This window comes from Macadamia integrifolia, chromosome 9 (assembly GCF_013358625.1).
Source record: "Macadamia integrifolia cultivar HAES 741 chromosome 9, SCU_Mint_v3, whole genome shotgun sequence".
NCBI classification, from domain to species: Eukaryota; Viridiplantae; Streptophyta; class Magnoliopsida; order Proteales; family Proteaceae; genus Macadamia; species Macadamia integrifolia.
In genome coordinates, this window is record NC_056565.1 from 21537149 (window position 1) to 21555741 (window position 18593).

Consider the following 18593-nt stretch of genomic DNA (forward strand, 5'->3'; position numbering starts at 1 on the left):
TGCCATTTGGAACTCTGGTAGATTGCCACGTGCTTTATTATCCAACATTCAAAGCTCTGTCATTATGTTTATGGCAAAATGGTCGCAGTACGTGCAGAAAAATAGGAATACAGAACGTTCGGAGCTCGGTGAATGTTCACATAAGTGATATGATTGACACATGTTAAATATATTAATACGTTACAACTCTGTTTAATATTATATTGGATTTTTATTATTTATTTATTTATTTATATGAAAAAATATTTAAGTAACCACATACGTCATCTCGCCACCCTAAAAACTAGGAATCAGTTACAATATAAAAAACTAATAGATGGTTTAGATTAATCTAAACTTAAATGGACGACTAATATTAAAAGAAAGTGAAAATAAGATTACAATACGTACGTCCTGCTACCACTCGCCCTATGCTTATTATGGTTGAATTATAGGGAAAATTATGTCCCTCCCCACAGTTTGTTAAAATTATACGTGGATCGAAGGGTTTGGTGAATATACTGTTAGTTTCAAACAGTAAAAGACCGTATTACCCTTTAATGGAAGAGAGTCTCATCCGTACCCCTGTACTCTGTTCTTTGACCTCCTCATCCTGATCCGATCGTCACCACCGCCGCCGCTATTATCGCGGTGGTACCTCTCTCTCTCTTCATGGCCTCGGCAAAAGGGAGCCGGTAGAAACCAAGAGATTCAGAGAAGTTGAATACTTGAAAGGAAATTAAATCTGTTCCTCAGAGAGAGAGAGAGAGAGAGAGAGAGATGCAGGTAAAGCAGAGTGGCAGAGGAGAGGGAGAAATGTTGCTCCTTTGTATGGACTGATGATACGAGGAAGGTATAGAAATTCTTTTGCTTGGTTGTGACTGATTTCTGGTTTCTAGAGTTTACAGTTGGCTTCACATACTTCTCCAAAAGCGCTTCCTCAGATGTATTCCATGCTCTAACCGGAGTTTGTTGCTCTTTTGAAACCAACCATTTTGACATCAATATCTTCCAAACCTCAAATTTAGGGATAATCTTTTTTTTAGAACTGAGGTTTGTGGTCTCACACAATGAGCTGGAAGAGGAGCAAGAACGGGTTGAAGCTTGAAAGGGTTCCAAAAAAATTATACCACACACGATCAAGCCACCGACGATCGGGAGTTGTTGTTCCAAACTCCTCACAATCGATCGCAGCGATGTCCTAAGATTCCTCTCTTTCCTTCCATTTAACGATTTGAGATGTAAATGGGTAAAAAACCGGGTGGGGTGTACTGGGATGGATCCAGAGTCTAGTGGTCAGAGTCTATTCACTGGGAGGAAAACAGTGGCCCCCTGGTGTATCTGGCATCGTCGGAGCCAACACCGGCGGAGTAACATTTTCTAATTCTAGCATCTATTCCTCTTCTTCTTCCTCTTTTAGTTCTGTTTCGTTTAAAAAAATCTCAAATGGCTTGACTGAGAAATTAGGAATTCTCAATTTACATACCTTTGCCGGTTCTTTTTTTTTTTTCTCTCTGAATTAGAACGGACTATCACTAAAGAGGAATTGAGGTCAATTCCTTAAAAGATACACAGAAAACTGATCATAGACACAGAGAAAAAATCAAATAAATTATTTGGAATTTTTTTGAGGTTTTGCTAAGGAATAGGAAGAAAATAGGAATCCAGTCTGTTGGCCACAAGTCTGTTTGGTGAATTTGATCTTTGTCATGTGTGTGTGATTTGAGTTTTTATCACAGTAGTGAACGGAGAGCGGTGAACGAAGATGAAGAGGGAGGAGGAAGAAAACAGGAAGAAAAAGATATTAGGGTATATAGAGTATTTTCGGTATAAGAAAGTATGATATTAGGTGATGTCATCAATTAACAGTGTTAACGGGGATTAACAGATTTGACCTAATTGTAAGAATTTTAAAAAGTACATAGGAGGGGGTGTAATCCTTCAAACCCTTGAATCCACGTGTAATTTTGATAAACTATCAAGGAGGGGAACGTAATTTTCCCTGAATTATATTATTTATGGAAATGGAAAATCAATTCCAATTACCATTTCCAGCAATTTCTTACACAAGTATTCAATTGGTTTGAATTTGTTCAGTGGTGAACGGCGATCAAGAAGTTGAGACTAGAGGAATTGTCCAGAAGAGGTTTGAATGAATGAAAATACAAAAATAAAGGATGAATTCCACTTTCACTTTAAAGATACATTTTATCAAAATAGCTTAGTGATATGCTCAAATTAGCTGCCCAGTAAGGTGTGGACACATGGTGCACAACTATAAGGATATTCACGATACCCTAAATACCACGTATAACCACACCTTCGGATATCGGGAGAGGGAGGAGACTTGAGCCCTCTTTAGGTGGTAGAGATTTACTAGGACTCTAACTACTTGAAGGGGAGAAGATACCTGAAAAGAGGATATTCCCCACGGAGGTAGGAAAACATGAAGGGGGGAGTCCTCCAAAATGCCCTAAGTTCGTAAAAGAGGAGAAAGATGTCTCATAGTAGGACTTGAAAAATGGGTAACCCATAAGACAGAGCCAGGTAAGTCAACATATTCACTCCATTACTCTTCTGAAAAATTGTTGTACAAGTCTCTAACTTGGGCGTCAGAGGGCTAATCCCAGAGCCACCTCTGGGCCTCTGTCTTCTGTGCTTGTGTAGGATCGATGCTCAACCTTCCATAGATTCTCGGCTACAACAGATTGGCACCATCTGTGGGAATGATAGAGTAATTATAGGGAAAACCTATAATCGTAACAAAACAAAAGCAGCGCCGAGTAGAAATATAAATGCGAGGGAGCCTTCAGAACCTCTATCGCCCTCGACGGATACATGCGAAAAACGAGGGAACAAAAGTCAAGAAGGTCCTACAAGGGATTAGTGTTCGATCAAAAATTCGGTGCGTAGGGATAGCAATCCCTCGTCTCCTCTTGGGGTGCAAGAATATGTGACCAAGGAGCAATTCGATGCTCTCCAAGAGAAGTACAACCGAATGGCCAAAACAATGAAGTCTCCAAGGTTGTCACCCAGAGGACTAATGGAATAGCAAAAGATTCCAACGTTCAGATGGAGCAAGTTCGAGACGAAGATCGCAGCAGTTCAGGGTCGGTAAGATCTGGCTCGAATCCTCGAAATCATGCGGCAAGGGAAAGCCCCACACCCAGAGAGAGGGCATGACGCACTGCAAGGGCAAGGCATGAAGAACCTTGTTAAGGAAACGGTCAGAGATCCGAAGATCAAGGGTTGAAATAGATGATTCTCGACTTGAAGGATGAAATCCGAAAAGTAGCAGACAACCAAATAGGCACGCGTGAGCCAAACCTCACTAATGACATAGCTTTAGCTAATGAAGTTATGAGGGATCCGCTCCCCGTCGGATTTCGCTTGCCTAAGTACGACACTTATGATGGGACAGAAGATCCAGTCGACCACTTAGAGGGGTTTAAGGTTGTAATGCAGTTCCATCGGGTGTTAGAAAGCATTACGTGTTGGGCACTCCTCTTAATCTTCAGAGCTACTGCGAGATTATGGTATAACCTCTTGCTGTCAAAATCAATTCACAGCTTCAGTGAACTAAGCCACGTCTTCATAAAAGGATTCTCCAGTAGCCAACCCCTTTAAAAGACGACATACAACTTAACCAACGTCAAGCAGTATACAGGAGAATCACTACGAGTTTACATGAAACGCTTCCATCAGGAGAAGCTTGCGATCAGAGGCTTAGATCCGAAGGAAGAATTCACAGCCCTTTTAAGAGGTGTCAAAGACAAAGAACTAAAAAGATCTTTGGCAAAGCGTGCACCAAGAAATTTGGCTGAGCTGAAAGCCCAGTGTGATAAGTACATTTAGATGGAAGAAACCCTGGAGGCCGACGAAGAAGAAGAAGGGAAGGCTGGAAAGAAAATGACCTCAAGAGAGGAAAATAAGCCTTCTGAGGGAAAGAGATGAAGATCGGAACGTGATAAGGCACCCATCCTGCTAAGAAAGTTTGAAAGGTAGGCACCCCTCAATCGAAGGAGAACTGATGTATTGATGCAGATAAAAGACTCCTCGGATGCCAAAGCCCTAAAGTGGAAAGGAAAGATGGGGTGACATCTCAAAAGGAGCAACATGGACAAATATTTCCATTTCCACATGGATCATAGCCATGATACTGAAAATTACTGGCACTTGAAGGGCGAGACAGAAAGTATGATCCGAAGAGGATACTTGGGTCGCTTTGTGGACTGCGAAAAGGAAGACCCCCAAGACGACAATGATCGGCGAGACAACCACCAGAGAGAGGGCAAGGGTTGTCGAGAAAGTAGGGGACCAGCTTGTAGAGACAACCAAGAGCGGCGAAGAGACCGAACACCCAAAAGGACTAACCCTTGCCCCCAAGACGACCAGACGATAATGATCAGTGGAGGAATGGCTGTGGGAGAAAGCTCTGTTTTGACCAAAAAGGCCAAGGCCTATGCAAGAAGCGTACATGTGACCGAATGGTTGAATAAGAAGGCGAAGATAGGGACAATGATCTCTTTATCGGACGACGATCTGGAAGGAGTACAGACGCCTTATGACGATGCCCTAGTAATCACCATGACATTAGCCGACAGCAGGGTAAAGAGGATATTGGTGGATAATGGTAGCTCAGTTGATATCCTATTCCTCGAAGTTTTTCAAAAGATGGGCTTGAGTAAGGAGAAGCTGAAGAAGGTCGAACACCCATTACAGGGGTTCTCAGGAGCTTCGGTAAAAGTTGAGGGTTCATATGAATTACCGGTGAGAGCTGGTACTAGGGATCGCCATGTCACGGTTATGATAATTTTTCTCGTGGTCGACATTACCTCCGCGTATAATGCCATACTAGAAAGAGTTAGATTGAACCTACTGAAAGCCATTGTCTCCACATCGCATCTCAAGATGAAGTTCCCTACGAAGAATGGGGTCGGGGAATGCCGAGGCGACCAAAAAACATCTCAAAGATGCTACGCCACAACCCTGTGGGGGAAAGAAAAGGCGGGTGAAGCACTTCCAATAGAAGGCCTACGCAATGACCCCAATCATCAGAGAGGAGAACTGACTGAGGACCTAATCTAAGTCGACATCAAGGAAGGAGATAGCACTCGCCAATTCCAAGTTAGAGCATTAATGCTAAAGCAACAACAGGAAAGATCATCTCGTTCTTTCGAGATAATTTCGACGTCTTCGTCTGGTTAGCCTCGGATATGCCTAGAGTAGCTCGAGAAGTGATTGAGCATCAACTAAGTGTTAATCCGACTAAGAAGCCAACATAACAAAAGATGAGAACCTTTGCCACCGAGAGGTAGCAGAGGATAGATAAAGAAGTAAAGAAATTGCTAAAGGCTAAGTTCATCTAGGAGATCCGATACCCATAATGGATATCCAATATGGTGATGGTCCTGAAGGCAAACAGGAAATGGAGAATATGCATCGACTTCACAGACCTGAGGTATTGAGCTTAAGATAGATCTTCTTATTGATGCCACTTCAGGGCATGAGGCATTGAGCTTCATAAATGCATACTCAGGGTACAATCAGATCAAGATGTGTGAGGCTGACATCTGAAGACATCCTTCGTAACCGAAAGAGGATTGTACTACTTTAAAGTAATGCCCTTCGGGCTAAAAAACACAAGAGCAACTTACTATAGGTTGGTGAATAAAATCTTTAAGGAGATGATCGGCAAGACTATGGAAGTGTATCTGGACAACATGCTAGTGAAAAGCTTGAAGTCAGAACATCATATCCGGGACATAGAGCGAGCATTCCAAGTACTAAGGGAGTACGACATGAAGTTAAACCTAACAAAGTGCACATTCGGAGTAACGTCAGGAAAGTTTCTCGGCATCATCATCTTAGAAAGGAGAATTGAAGCCAACCCGATGGATATACAGGCCATCCGAGAGATGAAGTCCCCGCAGAACGTGAAACAAGTCCAGGAGCTGATGGGAAGAATTGCTGCTAGGTCGGTTTATGTCTTGTTCGGCTTTCAAGTGTCTGCCCTTTTTCAAAGCCTTGAAAGGATCCAAGAGGTTTGAGTGGATTGATGAGTACAAAAGGTCCTTCAAACAACTGAAGGAATACTTAGCGACCAACGCTGCTGACAAAGCCAAACACCAGAGATGTTCTGCAACTATATCTAGCTATATCAGCTGTGGCAATAAGTGCAATACTATTCAAAGAAGAGGAAAGACAACAATGGTCAATATACTATGTCAGTCAAACCTTGCTAGCTGCAAAAACAAGATACAAAAAGATGGAGAAAGTGGCATATGCACTTGTGATAGCAGCAAGGAAACTAAGACTCTTTTTTCAGTCACACATGATATATGTGCTCATGTAAAGAAAATACTGCAGAGCCTAGATATATCTAGCAGACTGGTGAATTGGACCATAGAATTGGGGGAATTTGACATCCAATACAAACCAAGAACTGTGATTAAAGCATAGGCCCTAACTAACTTCATCATCGAGACGACACTCCCGGATGAAGCACAGGAGCCGACCGAGGCTCTGACAGATGAGACTTGGACATTGTATGTGGATGGAGCATCCAACGGGACGGGAAGCAGAGTAGGCATCATACTCATCAGTCCCAAGGGATTCAAGATTGAATATGCCCTATGGTTCGGCTTTAGTGACTCCAACAACGAAGCCGAGTACGAAGCGCTGATTGCCAAAATTAATCTGACACGAGCTCTGATGATGCAGAAGCTGGTGGTGCACAGTGACTTGCAGCTTATAGTATGAGAAGTGAAAGGCGACTATGAAGTAAAAGAACACTGAATGGCAGAATACTTGAAGAAGGTGCAAGCCTTCAAAGAATTCAATGTGAAATAGGTACCGCATGCAGAGAATGCTAGTGCAGATGCTATCGCAACTAGCAACATCAGACTTCATGTAACTGGGGCACTCAGTATATTTCGAGGTACTACCTCAATCGAGCACCATGAGTTTCCAAGAAGTGTTGCCCGTAGAAGGAAATGGCCTCAACTGGATGAATCCTATAGTAAAATACTTAAAGGAGGGAGTGCTCCCAGAGGATAGGGATGAGGCAAGAAAAGTACATATAAGATTAGCATAGTTCCTGCTGAAGGATGAATCATTGTACAAAATAGGGTTCACCAAACTTTTATCTCAAATACGTAGACCCTATCAATGCCGAATATGCTTTCAAAGAGGTATACGAAGGAATATACGATGAACATCTAGGAGCACAAGCTTTGGCCCATAAAGTGTTATGACAAGGCCTATTCTGGCCAACTATGAGGAAAGATGTTGAAGAATTCATCAGGAAATGCCTAAAGTGCCAAATGTTCACCCCAACTTGCCATAGAACTATCCTCCCTATCTAGTCCAATGCCCTTTGCCATGTGGGGAATGGACATCCTAGGGTCATTCCCATTGGCAACGAGGCAAAGGAAGTTTGTTGCGGTGACAGTGGACTACTTCACTAAATGGGTGAAAATTGAAGCACTAGCCATAATAACATAAAAGAATATACGGGACTTCTTTGAAAAAGTGGTGGTTTATCGGTTCGGGATCCCCAGAGTGATAGTGACAGACAATGGAACCCAGTTTGCCAATCCAACCTTCGGATCATTCTGTAAAGCCCTCAACATTGAGCATAGAAAGACATCCGTCGTTACCCACCGAAAAACGGATTGACAGAGGTAACGAACTATACACTGCTACAGGGAATCAAAAAAAGGTTAGATGATGCAAAGGGACTATGGGCAGATGAATTACACAGTATCCTTTGGGCCTATCAAACAACTGAAAGATCAACCACCGGAGAAACACCCAGTCGAAATTGGTGTTATGACCCACAGAGTCCAGTATTACAACAAAGGAAAATATGATGAGGGACTTCAGGCTAATTTGGACCTCCTATATGAAGTACAAGAGGACTCACATAAAAGAATTGCAGCTTACCAGCAGAAGGTAGCAAGGCACTACAATTCCAAAGTATGAAGAAAAGAATTCAAACTCGGTGACCTCATCTTAAAAAGAGTAGAAGTGTCAGACCCGAGGCATTAGGGAACGTTGGCACCCAATTAGGAAAGACCCTACAGAGTCACCAAGGTAATACAACCAGGCTCCTATCACCTAGAGACTACAGGGACAGAAAGGGTAACCCGGTCATGGAACTCGAAGAATCAGAGGAAATTCTACCAGTAGTAGTAGTAATAGCATGCATGTTTAGTTTCAACCCATTCTTTAATTTTTCAGCACTTGTCAATTTCACTTTCAATTTGTAGTTCGGATTTTTATAAAAAGCTGGTTCACGGCAGATTGGTTGGTCTTAGATAATTACATACATCTCAAAAAAAAAAAAATTCCCTCGGTTGGGAGCTCAAACCAAGGTCGAGCAGACCTGACCAAATGGACCACCCTCAGTTGGGAGCTCAAGCCAAAGCCGAGCTAACTTGACCGAAGGGACCACCATCGGTTGGGAGCTCAAGCCAAGGCCGAGCATACCTAACCAAAGGGACCACCATCGGTTGGGGCTCAAGCCAAGGCCAAGCAGACCTAACCGAGGATACAAATCTATCCTTTAGCAAATATCCATGATCACAAACCCAAAGATAGCGGAAGGGGTTCACCCAAAGCCATAAGAGAAAGGGAGAGAAAAGGCAGCCAACAGTCTCATGCATTACCCTTCGGTTTTCGGTCATGAAGGATGCTTTGGTTGAGGCCGAAACGCATAGTACACATAGAAAATACAAGTTTACATAAGTATGGGACTTCAATCAAATGTTGGTCTTCGGGCCCTAGCCATCGGGCCAAAAGTATACTTAGGTCAATCTTCGAACTCAAGATCGATCATTAAGTTTGCAAAAAATAAAGAAAAGATGCAACAAGCAAGAAGAGACCAAATAGCTTATTTATTAAAGATGAAAAGCCCACCGAGGGCAAGTATAGAAGAGGAGGCCAAAGGCCTCAATTACATAGCAAGGCCCAAAGGCCAAAAGAAAACTACAAAAAAAGAACATAAAGGGGGAGTGTCATAAAGTGTCGATTGGCAGAGCAATCTCATCCTTGGCAAGGTTAAGGATGTCTTGGTTAGAGCCATCATGGTCGGGGGTTAGGGGGATCTCCTGTGGCAGCTAAACCTCCTCCTTATCACTGCTTTCCTCATCATTGGCCACTTCGGTAGCAACTGAAGCTGCTTCATCACTCTTGTCTTCAAAGATGAGGCTGCTCCCTTCGAAGGAAATCTCTGGATGATGTTCGAGTATCTAGTCCCGAACTTCGGTGGCACCCATAGTATACCCAGGAGCAGCGGCACACTAACCTCCTCACGATCTCCTTCGTGCCCTTATATCGTTCGATCCCTCGGGCTTCGGCCTCCTGAAGCTTCGTCGTCATCTATGCCTTTAGCTTTAAAAGCTTACGATAGCACTCCTGACAAGCCTGAAGGAGGTCGACCTCCAGATGATCCACCTTCTCAAGGAGGATGGTGCGCTCATTCTCAAGGGCTGACTTCTCGCGTTCGGACGCCTCGAGATCCCTGACCAGTGCCTCGATTCGGATCGTCATCTGGGCCACCTGGTTCTGAGCCTGAGCGAAACACCCATACCTAGTCAATTTCAAAAGATATAAAGGGAGGAAAGATATAGAAAGAAGAAGGCCGAAGGTCAAAGGTTTCCCTCGCCATGAAGATGCAGGTGCTAGTGATCATGGCCGTGGTTCCTTGGCCCTAGGCATTGGTGGGGTCCTTCAAGAGGTTACCCTTCTGCACCAGCTCACGGGCTACTCGCTCGAAGGCTAAAGTGTCATCCTCCTTGATAGACCAGCTGGGGATGAATCCAACTTCGGTTCGGCCTCGGCTCACCCCCGGACTTCGAAACTCGGCCTCAGGAGACATAGTAGGGGGAGGTGGTGTGGTATAACCCAGAGCGGCAAGGGCCTGAATAACAACAAGAGTGGGACCCCCGACCCTGGCCCTCTTCTTTGAAGGGGCCTCGGAGGTTGAAGCCCCCCTCTTCTTCTCTTTCTTCTTTTACTGTACCTCCCTCGACTTAGCTTCCTCAGCCTGTGCCTACCTCTAAGTAGCAGCTGCCTTGACTTCAGCCCTGGAAAGTTGCACTGTAACAAAGAATAAAGAAAATCAGTATGAAGTACGAAGAACCGAAATAAGAACTAATCGCTCACCCGGGCTGAGCCTGAATCGATATAAGACGGCGTCCGATTGAAGACTATCAGACTTAACGGGTGGACACCAAAACTTGTCCTTGGCCAATGCCAATGATTTCACGTCTATCCCGAAGAGGGAAGGTGTGGAGTTCATAGCCCTTAGGTCAAGGATGTCCCAGACATTACCGAGAGGGAACCCCTCCGACGACCACACAAAGAAGTACTTAGACTTCTAACCATGGATAGATGAAGGATACCCATTCAGTAATCTGATGTCCTTTCGAGGGATGAAATACTACCACCTCGAGTCTCCCTTACTAGAATGGAGGGAGAGAAAATTAAAAAAAAGAGGGAGGGAGAGGGATCTCCACATCTGACAGAAGTAAACGATGAAGCTGAGGATCTGTCGCCACCCATTCGGAGTCAGTTGAGCAGGACAGATACCATAGTGCCGAAACACTTGGCCGAAGAAGGGGTGAAGAGGAAGCCGAGCCTTAAAGGCATCTCGGTAGAAGCAAAGTTCCCCAGGGTTCCTATAGCTAACCCTATCTATGGCGTCTGGGACCCAAAGGATGAACTCGTCCGAGATACTACAAGAAGCTCTCAACTCGCCAAGCTCATCCTCGATCATGGTAGACACAATGTCCCTGGCCTCAACTGCTAGGAATTTGTTAGTCTAGGCTCGGGACTCAAGAACCCCATCCCTGATATCCTCACCGCCCAGACTACCTATGGTTTCCCGAGGTGTCGCGGTAGAGGAAGAGGCTCGAGATGGAGAAGACTCAGAGGAGGAGTCCGAAGACAATCCTCAGACATGCTAGGGCTATGACCCCTAAGGTGAGACACAGTCCTCTCGGAGGATGAAGTTCCACTACAAAGGAGCTGGACATAAGAATTTACTTATGACTACACTTAAAAGAACTGAAGATGAAGGGAAGGAGATGAGGCCGAAGGACGATGGCTTTGATAGAGAAAAATAACATCAAAGTGAGGGGAATGGCGCTATATGTAAGCAAGGAAGCAATGGTCTAACTCCTTGAGGCCATTAATGACCAGGACACGTCATCAGGGGGTCTTCCTGAGGCCCGCTCTAGTTTGCCACATGAGCGATGTGCCATCATCAATCTCTTAACCTCGGTTGGGGGCTCAGACCAAGGCAAAGCATACTTGATCGAAGGGTCCTCCCTCAGTTGGGGGCTCAGGCTAATGCCAACAAGACCTAACCGAAGGGTCCTCCCTTGATTGGGGGCTCAGACCAAGGTCGAGCACACCTGATTGAAGGGTCCTCCCTTGGTTGGAGGCTCAGGCCAAGGCTGAGTAAACCTGACTGAAGGCGGTTGGAGGCTCAGGCCAAGGCCTAGCAGACCTGGCCAAAGGGTCCTCCCTCAGTCAGGTCAAAGGCCGAAGCGAAACAGAAAGGACCGAAGGGTTCTAAAAAAAAAAATGAAAAAGTGTTGTTATTCCCACTGGAATGGCTTCTCTATGGCAGTAAGGGGGCTTCTGATATGCTCAAATTAGCCGCCCAGTAAGGTATGGACACATGGCACCCAACTATGAGGATATTCACGAACAAATACCCATAATACCACGTACAAGCACACCTCTGGATATCGGGAGAGGGAGGAGACTTGAGCCCTCTTCAGGTGGTAGAGACTTACTAGGACTCTAACTATCTGAAGGGGAGAAGATACCTAAAAAGAGGATATTCCCCATGAAGGTAGGAAAATATGAAGGGGGGAGTCCTCCAAAATCGTCGTAAGTTTGTAAAAGAGGAGAAAGACGTCTCCTAGTAGGACTCGGAAAAGGGGTAACCCTATAAAAGGGAACCCAGAAGACAGAGCCAGGTTAGTCGACACATTCACACCATTACTCTTCTGAAAAACTATTGTGCGAGCGTATAACATGGGCATCGGAAGACTAATCCCGGAGCCACCTCCAGGCCTCTGCCTTTTGTGCTTGTGTAGGATCAATCTTCCACAGATTCTCGGTAACAACACTCAGTTTAAAAAAATTCTTATCTAGATGGAAATCTAAAAAATTTGCAGTTTGCCAAAATTACTTGTGGATCCAAGGGTTTGAACGAATTACGCCCCCTCCCTTGGATTTTCTAAAATTCTTACAATTAGGTCCTATCCGTTAGCCACCGTGAAATTGGGACTGTTAATTGGTGATGTCACCTAATATTATACCATTTAATACCGAAAATGCCCTTAGATAGACATGAACTTACTTATATGCCATTAAAACAAAACAAAAGAAGGAAGGCAGCCACCTCCTCTCATCATCGGCAACTTACCATGCCCCACCCCCATTGGAGAAGATTGCAGAATCAAATTCTAACTCGAGGAGGGCCAGAAGCTTCATGCTGCTCTCCTCAAGAATGGCCTCACCGAGTCAGGACAATGCCCTCCTCCACATGTACGTAGCGTGCAACTGGACCTCTTCTGGTGCCTGATTGTTCGATCAGATTCCTTGCACACACCACAAAAACTTAGCGGAACCCTAACATTTCCATCCCTGTAGTCAAATTGAAGAGCTCCGAATTCGATTTGAAACTTGGGATATGAATCGTTGGGTTACTAGAAGAGCTACCCAAGTAGGAAAAGTCGTGGATGCTATTATGAGTATTATGCCATTAGAAGGGCAAGGTTCCATGGCCAAGTAAATGCAACTAGTGTGATTTCTCATGTTCTCAACAGTCCGGCTCTAAATGTTTTATTGTATAGGGTAGTAGAGCAAGTAGGGATTGGTTCACCTAGGGTCTTGAGAAATATGTTGGAGCAATTCACTTAGAACCCAACAATGAAGAATACTCTTAATCATATTGCCCAACAAGTTGAAAGCCAAGACCTTGGCAACATGTTTTCAGGATTAGGTACTAGCCAAGGCGGTGGCATTGATTTGTTAAAGATGATTCAATAGATGATGCCAATTGTGTCCCAGGCTCTTACCGGGAGTCCAACCCGGCCATAATCTTTACGCTCTACAGTTGCACTGACCACCGTCCTTGGGCATTAGATTTCTGGAGTTGCAGACTTTAACGATGAGCTCCTAACTGCTGACTTCTGGTATGCTTACCTTTACCGGACAGTTGCACTATTGTTTCTGCCAACGATTGACAAAACTTTCATCAGAAGCCAATAGTTAAGTTTAGGATTTGGGGTATTTGGGAAGAAGATGAACACGGGGTTAAAATGATCTTTCATTATCATCTTTTAGTTTAAGGGTAAAATGGTATTTTGAGTTTTAAAACTAACAGCAAACTAACACCATCAGGTGTAGGGGAGGGAGGCGTAATTCGTTTAAACCCTTGGATCCACGTGTAAATTCGACAAACTACAAGGGAGGGAGACATAATTTTCCTTTATTTATTTTTTTTTTTTTACTATAAGCAATTTTGGGGTGAGGAATAGGTTCCATCTAGTAAGTTTTTTCTGTATTGATGGAGGTGGTAGTGGTGGTCGGGGTGGGGGAGTTGAATTAAGACACTACCAACCAACTCACCCGAAAAGCTTTATTTTTCTCGCAAATTACTCGAGAAGCTTTTCTTGTTTTGTTAGTCACTTGATTGGTTGTGAGAGGAAGAGGAAGAGGAATTTCTTTGGGATATTTTGTAGAGATATGTATCTAATTCTGATGTGATTTCATAGAATGTGGTTCCTTGGAATCAAATTCTTGACAAAATAATTGTTTGGTTTGTATTGATTCTGAATGGTGATTCATCCTAAAAAAACTATTTAGTTACCATGATTCTGTCATTGGGAAACACTTTGAATAACTGTTTCGTTGCCATCAAAGTGTCATTTTTTCCAATATATGTATACAATTATGTAATGATATTTTTATGTCCCTACACTAGTTTTTCAGCACTTTTCTAGTATTATATTACTAATTCATTTGCTAACACCTGGAGAAAAAATCAATCCATTTTTTTTTAATATTATTTAATGAAAATAAAAATACCACAAAGCTAATTTTTTTAGTCATATTTTTACTAATTACTTTTGCCCTTAATCTGAGGTCTCTTAACGTCCTGAAAAATATCACCATACGAAAACACATACATATTGGGTTAAAAAAAAGATGTTCAAAATATTTCATTAAAAGCCTACTTAAATATTCAAAAATTTCAAACACTTTCAATAGAGAATCAAGTGCAGTGATTTCCTCTCCTCCTAGACATCTTCATTTATGAATGTGAAGATTTTTGACAGCATCTAATGCATCTTCCAATGTCCTCATTTTTATCCTTGTTTTGTTTTTCGGAGGTGGAACTGATCAGCACCAGAAGTCTCATTTAATTGTGTGGATCGTTACGAGTTTATTTATTTATTTATTTATTTTTGATAGAGAATAAAAGAAACTTAATTAGAGACGATATGTGATACAATGTTCCTTATGAGATGTGGTGGTTGATCTAATGTTTGTCATGGTTGTTTGGGCTATAGATGCATAGTATTTGACCATGTCAGGTAAGGCTTCAAGTCTACAAGTAACATCTATCATGGATTTATATACAGTAAAAAAAAAAAAAAAAAAAGGTGGTGACTCAAAGGCCAAAAAATATTATCTAGGTCAAATGTTAGGTGTTGTATGATCTCCGAATTGGTCCACATTTCCTTCAGAATCCACCCTCGCCTTTGTCCCTGCTGTGCTCTAAGTAAGAGAGCCCTGGTGCCTCCTTCAGTAGAATTTCCTGTCATTAGATAGTCGGTTATTAGTAAATGTCTTTCCTCATTTTGTATTACCCCCACTACCCAACTTGTTATGGTTTTGATAGTATTAGTAACTAAAGCACATACCATTATAGTGTGGTTAGGCATAGGAACAATTACCAGGTTTTTAAGATGTAGGGCTAAGATTTGGTCTTGTAGTGGATGAACATGGTTTATCGGGGTTGGAGGTTCCATTGGGTGCTGGATAAGGCTGATTCATTTAAGAGCAAGGCTTACAATTCTGTGGGGGTTAGGTTTGTATTTCCTAAAGAGGATGCTATTCCTATGGGACCAAATATAATAAAATAAAATAATAAACATAAAAAATAAATATTCAAGATTGTGTTGTGATATAATGTTAGAATTTAAGAGATACATAATAAGCTGTGGAAAAGATGAGGCGCGGAGGGTAGTGGTATGAAGTCCTAGGGGGTTGGCGGCGCAAATGCATTTTGTAAAGTCGCAAAAGAGGAAGGTGCACCAACGGTTTCCTGTTTGGAATTGTCCAGGGCACAAATATTCTCCATGGGCACCTATTTCCCTATCACATCCAAGGTTGGAAGTCCTCCAAGGGAAATTCTCAAGAAAAAGGTCTTAAAATTTGGATGGATATGGATTTTCCATAAGAAGCGCCACCAGTGTGAGCAAGGAGATAAGCAAGAACACCTGTTGGATAATCCCATACTGTTAGTGGGTGTATCATTATTTAAAAATTTAGTAGCTAATTTAGTGGTTAGGATTCCTGATTTTGAAATGGTGCACCACCAATGGTCCTCATGTGTGCCAATGGGGATTGATAATATTGAAGAAACAAAATGTAAAGGAAGAAAAGAGTAAGAAGTTTAGAATTCCACATATTACCAGACATAAGCTCGCAAACCTTCATAGTCTCAAGGGAACTGGGAAGGTGAACGTCGGCCCAACACAAAGATTTCAGAATGAAGGGTATCTAGGGGTCCCATCCAATATTCACATGTCATTTGTTCCCTACAATACGACGGGTCAAAGTGGAGAAGGTAGGGAGGATACTAATAACACTGTTAAGACCATGACCCCTTCTTTTATAGAGTTGATGGGTGGAAAATGGATCGAGTAAGGAAATACTTGGTAGAAATGATTTGGGCCCAAAGAGACTCGGTTTCCATTAAAAGCCTCCAGCCCAACTTTTAAATCAAGGCCTTATTCTAATTTTTCGAGGTTCTGATACTCAGTCCTCTAAGTAGCTTAGGTTTGCAAACATTTTGCCAACCGATCAAATGTAGCTTTTTTTCCCCTGTGGATCACCATTCCAAAATCTCGAGTAAATGGAGTCTAACTGAGTACAAATGCCTTGTGGCAGCAAGAAAGATGACATAATGTAAGAAGGAATGGAAGCAAGAGTGGATTGCAAAAGAATAGTGCGAGTTGCAAAAGTTAGTAAATTAGATTCCAGTAGGAAAGTTTATTTTTAACCCTATTGACAATATTCTGAAGACTTCTACTTTTACATTTGGTGTGAAATAAATTGGTACTCAGATAAGTAGTCTTTATCCATTTCTTTTATCCCAATTAGGTCACATAATGATCTTTTGCAGCAAGATGAAACATTGGAGCTGAAAGCCAAGCCGCTCTTTGACAGGTTGATGGTTAGACCAGAAATACTAGAAAAAATATCAAGAATGACCGTAATAATAGAGATGTCTATCTGTTTGAGTAACTCGACAGAAAATAAAGGTATCATCAGCAAAGAAAAGATGCAAGATTTCTGGAGCAGTACAAGCAACTTTGATGCCTCTGAACTGGTTTAGATCTCAGTAAAAGGTAAGGTATCGGGCTAGTCATTCCATAGCTAAAATAAATAAGAAAGAGCTAAGAGGACATCCCTGTCGGATTCCTCTAAAGGGTTCAAAAAAATTGTAGGAAGACCCTCCCAATTTTTTAATGGAGAAAGAAGGGTGCTAATAATGAAACTGATCAGATCACCCCATTTTTCTCTGAAACCCAAGACATCAAGGACGCCCCTTGTAAAGCCCCATTCAAGTCCGTAAGCCTTCGCCATGTCCAATTTAAGGGCAACCAATCCTGTTTTACCCCTGGCTTTCTTCAAAAAATTGAAAATCTCTTGAGCAATGACAATATTGTCGGTAATCTACCGCTTAGGGACGAAGGCAGACTGGAAAGGAGAAAATGATTCGATGGAGAACAGCTCTAAGTCGCAAAGCTAGAATCTTTGAGATAAACTTATATGCGACATTACAAAGACTGATGGGCCTGAAATCCTCGACAGGAGAAGAATTAGCTTTCTTGGGAATGACGCAAATGAACATGTGGTTAAGGCCCAAAGGCAAGGTCTAGTCTCTAAAAAAGGTTGTAATTAGCTTAACCACATCTCATTGAATCAAATCCTAGAAATGGTGATAAAAAACAACTTGGAAACCATCAGGGCCCAGGAGCTTTATAGGCTCCAATGGAGAATACTGCTTTCTTAATTTCATCAAAAGATGGAATGCCTTGAAGAATGGTGCGGTCCCCATCATTTAATATGAGAGGGAAGAGGCCTTCAATCAGGTTGTGGTTACTCGGGTTGGAGGTTGAAAAGATGGGAGCAATATGGGAGGTGAAAGCAGTAGCTATGCAAGGGTTTGAGAGTGTGATCCCATCCGGGGAGGTAATGGACTCAATTCTACGACAATGGTAGTTGGATTTGGTGGTGTGGTAAAATCTAGTGTTTCTATCCCCTTCAGAAATGTAGAGGTGTCTAGATTTTTGAAACCAGAACATTTCTTCCGCCTTCAAAACCCAATTAAGATGGGATACAGAAATGTCAACTAAATTCATGGGAGGTGGGGAATGGTCTTCCAGATCGTCGAGGGAATTGAAAAGGTCAGTTTTCAAAGATTCAATGTTCCCAAACACGTTCCGATTCCATTTGGATAGCAACCGACCGAGGCTGGCCCTATGATCAGAATGGTATTTGAAGCTAATTTGATGGTTAACATTATGAGCCACCTAGTAAGATCAAGATGATCATAGCCATCCTTCCACATGATTATCATCAGGCCAAGAATGGTATCTGAAGCTAATTTGATGGTTTACTTGGTAGAAATTCTGCAATAGTTTCAAAATTCTCAAAGACATAGGGAAACTGAGTTTATTAGAGTGGTATTCTAATTCTATACAATAGTCGAAATTGTGTTAAATTTGGTGCAACGAAACTGTGATTCTAAGCCCCGTTTTGTGGAAATTTTAATGGTAAGGAGTAGGACTGCTCGTAGAACAAAAGATGCCATTCTCCAAGTTGCAGCTTTTGTGATCTTGATTCTCTGCTCATAAACACACTTGATAAAGGGTGACTTCAAGTCGCGACTTAAAAGGGAAACCCTGTAACAGGTTGGACATTCAAACAGTGAATCACTTAACCGAAAAACCTTACAAATGTTGATCACTCCAGCATATTGTGTACATTGGGCGAGGTCTCGCAAGTTGAGACTTCTGCTGTTCATGGGCTGGAAATGAAGAAATCAGGCCAGGAACTTTAGTTTTATGCATGGCATGGCTTCAGGCAGGGGCTGGACTGGTAAAAGGTTTTCATTCACTAAACTCCCACCTACACAGAATTCACACACGCACAGTTTCGGATTGAATGAACATGTATTTGGTCATGAATTTGAATGTCCACTTCCAATAATCCCATCACATTGTACAACAGGTTCACCACATATGGATGCATTGTATCAGATCTGTGTGGAAGCATTTTCACCCTTCATA

At 42.6% G+C, this 18593-nt stretch overlaps 1 protein-coding gene across 1 annotated transcript; it reads left to right on the forward strand.

Annotated features, from left to right (window-relative positions):
• The first annotated feature begins 4095 nt into the window (after positions 1-4095).
• Positions 4096-5067, forward strand: LOC122089616. Its single transcript, XM_042659337.1, has one exon. It carries the CDS (start codon positions 4096-4098, stop codon positions 5065-5067), a length of 972 nt encoding a protein of 323 aa, XP_042515271.1.
• Positions 5068-18593: the final 13526 nt, after the last annotated feature.

What these genes read in the sequence shown, in the direction of transcription:
- LOC122089616 (XM_042659337.1), top strand. Translation starts at nt 4,096, where the DNA reads ATGGACAAATATTTCCATTTCCACATGGATCATAGCCATGATACTGAA.